The following is an 11,267-nucleotide window of genomic DNA, read 5'->3' as shown; positions in this document are numbered from 1 at the left end:
GCATTTGTTAGCTGTCCCCACTCTAACTATAAATTTTACCATAAAATGTAATTTAATAAAATCCTTCAGAGATTGTTGTGTGAGTCAAAATCCCATATATGCTTTAAAAATACTTCATAATAAATTCATAATATTTAAGTTAAAATACACATTTTGTTGTGTCCCTTGGTTTCTTGGTTTCACTCATAACACATTAGCCCATCTGAAACATTCTAAAAGTCACATCTACAACAAGAAGCCTTTTAGCTATTTTCATGCTAAAAACATATTCCTGTTACTTTCATTCCTGTTACTGATAACATAAAGGGTAACAGGAATAAGTGCCAGTAAAAGGAGTGATGTTTTGTCATAGTACCAATTATTTGAACATGCAGTCAACCATTTTTTTAAACAAAGACTTTCTTGAGAAAAAAATAATGGACTTGCTTTTAAACAAGCTTTTTAAATGTCACATGATTTTGGAACCATTTTCAGCTTAGAAACCTTGTAAATAATTCAAAAAAGTATTCAAAAAATATCTTGTCCCTATGACTTAATACGTCATCCCCATTACAAATACCATGTTCCCATTTAATAACACATGGCCACGCATTAGAATCTTGTTCCCAAGGTTTAATAAGTCCTGGGTAAAATTTGTTTATATGATGTCAATTTGAAGTGATTGCCGTTGGACAGTTTCTAACCTGGTTTTTGTAGTTTCAGCATAATCCTTAGGTGTTTTCTCAGCTCGATGCATGTCAAAAATGTGACCAATATGAAACAGATTAACAATTTCATGAAAGACTAATTTAATTATTTGAAACATATGAACATATTTTCATTGCTGCTAATGTGTGCTGACTGGTTTGTGAGCTGATGCTATAGCCAGACCGCCATAACAAGTTTAAAAATATTCGACACTAAAATATTTATATTTACATTTATATACTATGATTTCATGATTTTGCTGAAATGCTCCACATGAACCCATTTATTTGGGGCTCTCTCGGGAGCGCCCTCTGGTGTTTAGTCAAGCCCGGAGCACCTTCTCTGTGTGGGTGTTCTCTCCTGTACAGACTATGTGGTGAGCTAATCGTTAGTGTAGCTGAGTTTACTGAGCGTGTGTGCTGTGCTGAGTGTGTGTTTGTGTGCAGAAATGTCTGCAGGGTTTTCTCCAGAGTTGCTGGAGGAGCGGTTGCGGAGTTTACAGGAGCTGACGGAGTTTACCGAAAGCTGTCGCACACAGCTCACCGAGGTGTTTTCAGCGCTGGACTGGGAGCCGAACTGGGGAACAGACTCACGGGTAAAGGCTAGCTAATGCTAAGCAAACTGACTGTAGCAGGATAGAGGTGGAGAATGAGAGAAGCGTTAAAAGTGTATGATTTATGGAGTCCATAAAAGCAGAAGCAGTTTCCCAGGGGTGTCTAAAAGTGTAAATTAATTAATTAGTTAGTTAGTTAGCTAGTTAAGCTACATGGTGTACTATGCTAACTAGCTAGCTTGTTAGCTCGCTGGAGTTCCCTAGCCTCTTCTAGCTGAGCTGAGCTAAGCTCGGTTAGGTTATTTTACCCTAGTGCCCCGCCTGGATGGTTAAACCGGGTAAAATGTGTTAAAAGACTGAGATGTTGCTCAGCGAGTAAACTGTCTTGTTTGCATTGAATATAGATGTATGTTCTATTCAGCAGAACATCTGCACAAAGTACGGAGACCCTAAGGTGACAAAATGTACAAAAAAATAATAATGCGTGGACGGGACTTATTAAAGCGTGGGAACAAAATCCTAATACGTGATCATAAAAGTCATTCCTACGACTAAATTATCCACCTTAGTAAGTTGTGGCCACACATTAGGATCTTATTCTCACACCTATTAATTTATCTTATTAATTTATTTGTTAACTTATATGTGACCTGTAAAAATGAAATATATGAAGTATATTGAAAATTAATTTCCAGTTGGCACATAAATGTGTTTTCTGAGAACCTAAGTAGGTTAAGCTTTACAACTCAATTTCAGACACACTCAATTCCTACATGGTTTTGGCCCTTAGAAAGGAATGGTTGTATACCTGTAGACTTGTAATGTAATAATTTTCTAAATTTTCTAATATGACAACCAATTATTATTTACATTAAGGGCTTTCAAAAGAATCTGTTTAAATGTGTACGTACATAAACAAATACAAATGAAATGTATCTCTTTTTCTTTCTTTTTTTGTCTTCTAAATTTAGCTCATAATTAGTGTTAGTTGCTATTTGACAAAAAAAGGCTCATCTTTTTGCCTCCACTGTTGGTCTATATAGTTACCTATGTGTACATTAACTGCTTCCCACAACAGTCTAAAATGCCTTGACATTAATATAAATAAATACAAATACACACACACACACACACAGCTACAACTTGAAGCTCACAAGCCAGTATTTTTAGAGTATTTTTATTAGAGGCAATTTTATTATAGGCTGTTTAAGCTGACTCACCAATTAACACTACTTTTTAATATTTAATTACTCTTTTTTTGCGACAGGAACAGATGGAGGTGTGCTCCTTTGATGCAAATCATAGAGTTCCGAGCAGAAGCATGGAAAAACATAAAGCAGTGTGCCAACTCGTCCAATTAGGATACTCCAGGGAGGAGCAGGTAAACAAATATACAGTAATAAAAAAATCTCCACATCCATTTACATGAGCATTGTATATATTTTGATTTTAAATGAATAATAATAATTAAATACTGAACAGTGCCTTCTTGAGTACCACCACACATTAATGTGTGGTTGGGTTGCCAGTGTATGTGCCTCCATTTAAAACAATCATTTGCAGGCAGAGCTCCAAGTGGTGCAGTGGGCCGAGGTGCTGTTGCTATGATCCGAGGATCGCTGGTTCGGATCTCACTGCAGTTTAGTTGCAACAGTTTAGCTAGTTGTTATGGTGTTCTAGTCTGGACCCCACTTTGAATGGGGAAATAATGGGATCTAGTCCCTGTAGGCACAGCTAACATTTGACAAGCAAAATCCTGTGTTAGGAGCATTAGGCTAGACCTTCGAGTTTTTAATCTTAGGAAGAAAATTTTAACATTTTACTGTATTTATTTGCGCTATAAGGCACACCAGATTAAAAGGTGCACTATCAAGGAACATTTATTTTCAGATCTTTTTTCATACATAAGGCACACTGGATTATAAGGCAAATTATGAGACACTAGTAAGGAACAGGGGTTTTGCCATGTTTTCCTTTTAATTCGCCACTGGGGGGTGGTGGTGTAACTAAGTTAAGTAAAGCTAAGCTAAGTAACAAACTGTAATTCTCAATTGAGCACTGGATGTTAATCTACACAGATTTCTCTCCTGAAAACTGTTTATTTGGGTAAGTAAAGCGTTTCAGTTTATTTGACAGTAAGCTTACTTTTCCAGATTTCCACAGATTTCTCCTTACAATCTGACTGGCGCACTGGCCATTTTTAAGGACTTTAGGTTTGCCATTTGGTGCAAAACATGTTATGTTTAGTTATGCATGTTCACCAGTCACTCTCAGTTACAAAACTTCTTTGCTTTTTGCTTGTCTTTAGGCAGAGATGTACGATCCATCAGTTTGCTATGAGGGGACAAATATTTCCAGCATAAAACTGGGTAAGTTAAGGAATGTTCCAAGTGTACCCATAGTTTTATGATGACTGCTTATGTGTAAAATAAGTAAAAGTCTAAAAGGTTTGTAGATATGGAATTTATTTGACAATGATCTTCATGTAACAGATAAACACGAACAGCATCAAGTTATCCTGCAGGCTCAGGCAGGTGCCCCTGCAGTCTCCTCCGCAGGAATCTATTGCCAAGGTAAGCTCTTAAAGAAGGATATGCAAACCTGACCTTTTGTTAATGTGTAGAGTTCTTTGCAGTTCATATACATATATTTCTTGGGGATCTTGTTCTTTAAAATATAACTTTTGTGCAATCTGAATTGAACCCCACCCATTTAAATTCAGTTTTGTATTGGCGAGGAAATATTTGCCTGCTTTTTTTTATGTAACAATAAAATGTCTGGGTAGTCATGGTGTGTTAGTTATCTGCATCTTTTTTTCCCAAGAATTTATCCCCTAAAATATATGATGACAACACTGTAATCATTCATTTGTGTTTTGTTTTTTGTTTCTAGTAACAGTGGTGAGTATTAGAGGATGTCTGGTCAAGACATTTCCACTCATACTTGCTGTATCCTTTTAAAAATATCCTTTTAAATGGGAATTCTTCAACATCTTTGGAAATTAGAAATTCTGAGTAACAGAACCTGGAATCTTTGATGTGATGGCTTGGGTCTCCCATTACATGTTGGGAATACCCTTGTTATTCATGTGTACATTTTTATTTAATTATTTGTTTGTGCAACCTAAGTTTTTATATTATTGAAGAACGCTGACATGTCAGAAGTCATGGGATAGCGATGACTCCCAGTGGTCCAGCGGGCTAAGCGCTGCCACTATGATCAGGAGATCGCCGGTTCGAATCCTGTTCATGTAGCTTTCCATCAGCTGCCGGAGCCCTGAGAGAGCATAATTGACCTTGCTATCTCTGGCTTGGTAGATGGCACTCTCTCCCCACATCACTTCAAAGTGATGACTCTCAGCACAAGTAGTCTGTTAGCTGATTTATCGGAACTGAGTCATTCAACTTCACATGTGTTGGAGAAGCATGTGCTAGTCTTCACCTCCTTGTGTTGGGGCACCATATAAGCGGGTTGGGTAATTGGCCTTGTAAATTTGGGGAGAAAATGAATTAAAAAAAAAGTAGTAGTCATAGGATAGCAGTATCTACATTACCACCCACAGTAGACAGTGCAGTGACCAGGCTAGATCTGGATCTGGCTAGAACTGTCCACACAAACAATTTAATCTGACAGAAACTACATCCATAATCATGTAAGACCCACATACACCCTACAGGTCAGTGCAGTGTTCTTTGGCTTCCATGGGTCATGGCAAAAGTCTTATGGCATGACATGTCAGTGTAATGGTAGAAAGAACCTCTGAAGAGACTGTGTGTGTATAAACCCCCTGTTTTGTGCTCAGGCGATTACTCCACTGAACCTGCGGATGTGCCTCAGAACTACAAGCGAACAACATGTGACCTCACAGTGGCTGATCGGTTGGCTCTGTATGATCACGTTGTACAAAAGGCCAAACAGCAGAGTGCACAGGCACAGTCATCCAGCAACGAGGATCTTTACGTAGATCTTGTCTCCAAGCTTAAGAAAGGTAATATGTTGTCTAAAGTATGTGTTGTGTCCTTGTGCATTAGTTATGATTAGCAATAAATACTGATATCCATATTTAGCAATAGGGTGATACTGGCTGAAGATTTGACATTTTAATCATTCATGACTCAGTGGTTGTAGTCCTGAAGAGTGAATGTTTAATCTAGCACAGTTTTTCGACCCTCTGGTTGACCTGTAACCATGCTGACGAAAATTGTCGCAGTCCAATGAAAAACAAGTAACTACATTTTTTTATTTTTTATTTTTTACCAATTTTTTGTTTATTATATAATTTGAACACACAAGCTGTCCCTTACATTGTCAGAATTTCTTGAAGAATGGACCAAAAGCAATTCTTCACACTTACCTGAAACAAACTCTTTTTACATTGACTTTCACTGAAAGATAAGAACATTTTGTCTCCCCACTGTAAAGTTGCTGTTTTGGAGGTTCTTGGTATATAATCCATCTCTTAGTAAATCTAATCCAGTTTTTTAGAAATTACCTGTTAATTTCTTTGTCTTTTTCTATAAGACCAAAATGAATCAAATGATATTTCTTTTATTTATTTATTTTTTCATAAGCTATACTATAAAATAAATTATATAAATGAGTCCAACAACACTGTTTTTTTTTTTTTTTTTAATTTCTCAAATTAGCTACACATATTGTTGATTTTAAAATTAGGAATGTGTTTGACCTATTTGTTTACTTGATTTGCTTTTTGCTTCTCGATTTAATTCCTCAAAATTTCTGTAAATATAGATGAAGCGCAGAATGCACCAAAGTCTCACCTTGAGGTTTTAGCTGAGATGAGGGACTATAGGAGACGGCGCCAGTCCTACAGAGCAAAGAACGTTCACATCACCAAGAAATCTTACACTGAGGTATGGATTTAATTTTTCTTTTACCCTTTATTTTTAATTTACCGTAAAAAAAAATCCCTAATAATACAAACCTTTTAGGATTTGTTTTTGGAAGGCTTTCTATTATATTTTCGAGCATTGCTATGCGAATTGTGCATATTGCATTCAGCAGCAGCAGTATTAGTGAAGCCAGGCAGGTGGGATGATCACCACTCCACCTCATGTTAAAAGTTTTGGATGGATTTCCATCATTTCTGAAAACACATTTCAGTACAGTCTCTCTACAGGGACTCAACAAGCTGTGTATGTACATTTACACATATTCGTCAGCAGTAAATCGTACAACATAATTTATCCATAATGGATCCATTAGTAGGAATTTCTGGAACGTTTGGATGTGGTGTGTGCAAGGAAATTGTAATTGCATTACCCTCTGGGTCCTGTAGGTGGCAGAATTGCATCCCTAATTGAATTAGTCAATGGTGTTGGAAGTTGTGTGATTTGAATATTCCAGTAGTTAATTGGTTACTAAGTGTGGATACTTATCTCAGCATATTCATCCCAAAAATATTCTGGGAAAATTATATTTATTTTTTTAATCATTAAAAAAGAAAACATTGAGATTTGGCCAGGCTGCTTGTCATAATTATTTTACTGTGTTTGAAAAAAAAAAATACTGTGTTTGCCATGTTGTTATGCTTTGTTTCATGGATATATTGAGTGGGCATAATATAATATTTAAACATGACATGTAAAGCATTTGCTGGACTGTTCTGTTCATGTGTGTGGCACTGTATTCAACAGGTTATTCGTGAAGTGATTGATGTCCACTCTGGAGAGCTAGCAAAACTGTGGCAGGAGGAGAGGAAGGAAGAGTCCAAAACATCACAACACTTCCATCGGTAATGAGAGGGCAACCGTGCAATTTTTAAATCAATAGGCAGCTTATATGTTATATTCTGTTTCATTTGTTTGTGTGATTAACATATAAATTATAACCTGATACACTTAGTAATCTGGTAAATCACATTCACAAACCTAAATGCTGTGTATCAAATGGAAATTTACAGTTATACAACAATCAACTCCCTGTTGTTGCATTGATTTTCTGTTTTTTAATTTAAAAAAAGCTGTTTACATTTGTTAGCCTTCTATACTAGGCACTGTAGTTGTTGCAAAGTGGAAAATAACAAGGCTACAATGTAGGAACACTAACCAGAAAAGGATCTATATATTGCTGAATAGTGCTTCCATTACTTTTATTTTAGAACCCTTAAGGAACCTTTTTAATATCTGGGTCACATGCATCTTAGGTACACTTAAAGATAAACCCCATCTAGATAGATCTCTTATACTTAAAGACCGTAAATGTGTGTTTAAATTATGATAATAATTATAAACTTCATATGTCTTATGTTTAATTTAGTAAGCATGGGTGTTATTCATGAGCTAAATGGGTGCCAACAAACCCAAAGACTTGAAACTGAACCCTCTTCCTTGTCTTGTCATTGATGTGCAGTCTTGTCATATTTTTGATGGATTTGTGACTTAATTTATCATGGTTGTGTGCTACAGGAAGCAGTCTGGTGAAGGCCGCTCCGCATCTGTTGAGTCCCGCACCAGCTCCAGAGAGGAAAACAGCTCCCGCTACAAACACCATTGGAAACGCAGCCGAGAAAAGGACAGCAAAAGCAGGAAGAGGTGTGATACTAAAACATGCACACAAACATACTTTTATCTATTTAAGCATGTACTAAAATATGTACAGTCCTGATTGGACATTTACCTTTGCCCTTCATGGCCATGAACTTTGTATATTTGGTAGTGCTGTGTAGGAACCTGACAAGCTGTGTGTTTGCATTTGCACAGTCATGTTGGCTATAGATGCAGCCTCAAACAGCTTCATATGGGGCTCTGAGTGGTCGAGCGAACTAATGGCCTAATCTTAGATTAATTTTTCCTTTTAAATGAAGGACTTCAATTTAGAATGTTTTGTAGTGCAAGACTAGGCTTAATCAACTCTGTCTGGGGAAACTGGGACATAAGCCCTATCCGGGCGGGATTAGTTTCTTAGGGGGTCCTGGGTAATTTTTTCATTTATGTGGGGTCATCTTTGATTTTATTCCCGTCCAGAACGAGCATATACATGTTTTTCTCAGATGTCCTCTGAGAAAATTACAGGCTGAACTATCTACTGTGAGTTTTGTCACCTCAAGTTTAATAAAAGAGCTATTTGTCTACTGCCACACACTAGAATTACTCTGTGTGCACATTTCCTCACAGACGTCCCCCTGAGAAACTAATCCCGTCCGGAGAGAGTATACTATTGAATGTCATTGTAAACAACTACAGTAATAAAATTGTAGCATTTTACACTCCATTGCGTACATTTTAGCATTTACCCAGCTTCCTTAATGATGTGCTATGTTTGTAATTGTTTCCTGTTTTATTTGTACAGGGATTCTCACTCTCCTGAAGAAAAACACCACAAGAAAAAGAAAAAGAAGAAAAGTAAATCGTGAAGTATTTGATTGTTTAGGGAAGGAATTAGCATGTGATAAAACCAGACATGCACAGTGCATAATCCTGTATTTGTGATTAATCTTTACCTGAGCCTATGTAATTTGTGTAATTTGAATGTGAACAATAAAATAAAATCATTTCTTAAATAATGTGAGTTGTTTTGTAATTTGTAATGTTATTAAAATTCAGACATGGGCCAGCCATGAATTTTTTTACATCAGCCCAGAAATGATTGTCAATAGCAGTTTTATTGTCATTTTAAGACTGTTAAATGCAACTTACATAACGAAAACAGAACAGCATAACAAAGCAGTTATTTGAACTAAATTGACTAACTAATCATAGTTTGGAAATATATATATATATATATATCCTGTTTTCTTTCCTTACTTAAGTCTTAATATTCTCATGATTGTGTTTAGCATGGAGTCTTTCATGTTTTTGTTGTCCCAGCAGCCATAAATTGCTGAAGGGTCATGGGTCAGCATTGCTGTCCTTCCTACAAAGAATGCATAGAATTACTCTGGCATGCTATTGTGTCCCATGACTTTCGTCATGTCAAATGTTAGCTAGGGAATGCTGTACTGAAATGCAGGATGTGCAGCCTTCTAAATTGAATGTCTGTGATTTCCACAGAAGTTTACATGGACAAATCTAGCCAGAAACTGCTACTCACAATCATTACTGCCCTCCTGATACTGTGGATCGAGTAATGTTATGCTGTCCATACACCACACAACTTAGAAAAGACTCTGAAAAGACTTTTAACAGACCAAAGTCTAACACCTTCACACATCTAAAGATGTGACTTTTAGTCACAGGCTAAGATTTTACCAAGACTAGGGATCACTACTTGCAAGACTGCAACTAGATTCTTTCTGAGATGATTTGCCATCATGTTTTTAGTGGATTTTACATACAATACACATTACATATTAAATTACAAATAATGTTTATATATCAATACTGTGATTTATCAAAGGTTCACAACTCCTGTTCCCATCAACAATTTATTTTTCTGCCAGACGGTTTTTGATATTTTTTTAATAGAATACATTTTGTGTTCAACTCTGCCTATAATTTTCTTTTTGACATTTTTTTGCACAGTTCCACTGCTATACATTTGCTTTTGTTTTAGATACAATTAATGCAATAAAAAACATTCTTGCAAAATGTGTATTGTGTATTTATTAAACTTGTTTGTATCATATCAATTAATATTGCACAAGAAGACAATGTAGTGCAAAATAAAATAACTTTATATATAATTTTACAGTGCTACCTGTGTTTAAAATACTGTACATATTAAAGTAAGAACCATATAAGGCATATTAACTGCAAAATGTGTTCTTATTCAAATTGTTCGTAAACAGTCACGTAATATTTTCTTGCCTTGCAGCTTCCTGTAGCTCTCCTATTGGTCGATGACGTTGTTGGCTTCACTAATTGTGTGAGCCAAGTCTCAAGACTTCCAGTTTTTATTTGAACGCCAGGACGAGAAAAAATCTGACTAAAACTGTCTTAACCACTGAATTATCGAAACCATTGGCATAGGAACCGGGGGGATATCAGAAATAGGTGGATTGCAAAAAAAATGATACAGCAGAAAAAGCAGAAATTGTTTTAAAATAAACTTTTATTTTAAAAGCGTGCCAAAATCTGCACCCCCGCCATTAAAAGCACCCCCTCGCGAAGTGTGTTTCTAATTAAAGATAGATAAAGAAATTATGTCTACTTTTTTGTTTGGGTTCTCCAATGTTTGTATTAACAGCTGCCTAATATCTCTCTGAAATGTAAAGTTAATTTTTTTTTAGTAGGAAAAAACAAAAAAAAAACAGGACCCTAGGCGAGTTTTTTTTGAAGAGTTAATAAATTGTAAATATACAAAAGAAATGACATGCCAATACATATTATTAATAATAATAATAATAACAATAATCAAATCTGTTGTTTTATTTTAAATATTTCAGTTTTTGTCATTTGTGTATTTGTCATATATATATAATTCAGACACTGCATGCATATTATTTAAGTAACATGTTTAGGTTGTAAAGTCACCTTTGGTTGAATTTAACTATTATCAAACAGAAGAACAGTAGAAAATGATTTTATTTTTCGATTAACTGCAATTTGGTAAATGTTATTCAATCATCAGTCAATTATAAAACCAGCTCTTACGTCTCTAGAAAGAACTTCGTGATTTTTTCCTGACTCTCAAAATTTGTCTGCGACAGTAAAATAGCTTGAAAAGTTGGCATTAAATGCCTGCACAACCCCTTTTGGTCTTCCAATACCGTGCCTTGCCATGAGCACGCTGACCAGTGTTTAACATCACACACAAGGTTACACCTCAAAACTTATTTAGGTATTGCTGTTCCTGAGCCGTTCTTTGAGGTACCACGTCCTGATTAAGTTACGCGATGTTGTCACATGACTGGTAAATAGACCAAAGGTCACTAAAGGTAATTTGCACATGTTTACGTGTATCAATAAACATGGTTTGAACCTGGGTGCCATTTTTGGTGTAGTGGGTGGGTTGCTAGTCTGGCCATGCTAACTATTTTAGCAATGCTGCCTCATCAAAGGACCTGGCTTCTGAAGCTCTTTACACAAACCTGATGAAAATCAAACCTTGGAAAAGCAGAAACTAG

General features: G+C 36.0%; 1 protein-coding gene across 2 annotated transcripts; it reads left to right on the top strand.

Moving 5' to 3' along the window:
- Positions 1-1,058: 1,058 nt before the first annotated feature.
- Positions 1,059-8,765, top strand: snrnp48 (small nuclear ribonucleoprotein 48 (U11/U12)). Of its 2 annotated transcripts, none has more exons than XM_007228854.4 (9): positions 1,059-1,282; positions 2,514-2,621; positions 3,549-3,609; positions 3,733-3,813; positions 5,043-5,228; positions 5,993-6,114; positions 6,898-6,995; positions 7,669-7,794; positions 8,552-8,765. In XM_007228854.4, exons 1-9 carry the CDS (start codon positions 1,136-1,138, stop codon positions 8,613-8,615), a joined length of 993 nt encoding a protein of 330 aa, XP_007228916.3. In that variant the 5' UTR covers positions 1,059-1,135; the 3' UTR covers positions 8,616-8,765. The 2 variants fall into 2 exon arrangements, with proteins under 2 accessions (XP_007228916.3, XP_007228915.3); XM_007228853.3 differs by having other exon boundaries at positions 1,060-1,282; positions 2,508-2,621.
- The last annotated feature ends 2,502 nt before the right edge of the window (positions 8,766-11,267 follow it).

The sequence above is a fragment of the Astyanax mexicanus genome, chromosome 6, assembly GCF_023375975.1.
Source record: "Astyanax mexicanus isolate ESR-SI-001 chromosome 6, AstMex3_surface, whole genome shotgun sequence".
Lineage (NCBI taxonomy): Eukaryota > Metazoa > Chordata > Actinopteri > Characiformes > Acestrorhamphidae > Astyanax > Astyanax mexicanus.
This window is presented reverse-complemented; position numbering and strand designations above follow the sequence as displayed.

Coding starts and splice junctions, on each gene's coding strand:
- snrnp48 (XM_007228853.3), top strand. CDS start 1,136: ATGTCTGCAGGGTTTTCTCCAGAGTTGCTGGAGGAGCGGTTGCGGAGT. Junction 3,814..5,042: donor CGCAGGAATCTATTGCCAAG/GTAAGCTCTTAA, acceptor TTTTGTGCTCAG/GCGATTACTCCACTGAACCT. Junction 6,115..6,897: donor CCAAGAAATCTTACACTGAG/GTATGGATTTAA, acceptor TGTATTCAACAG/GTTATTCGTGAAGTGATTGA.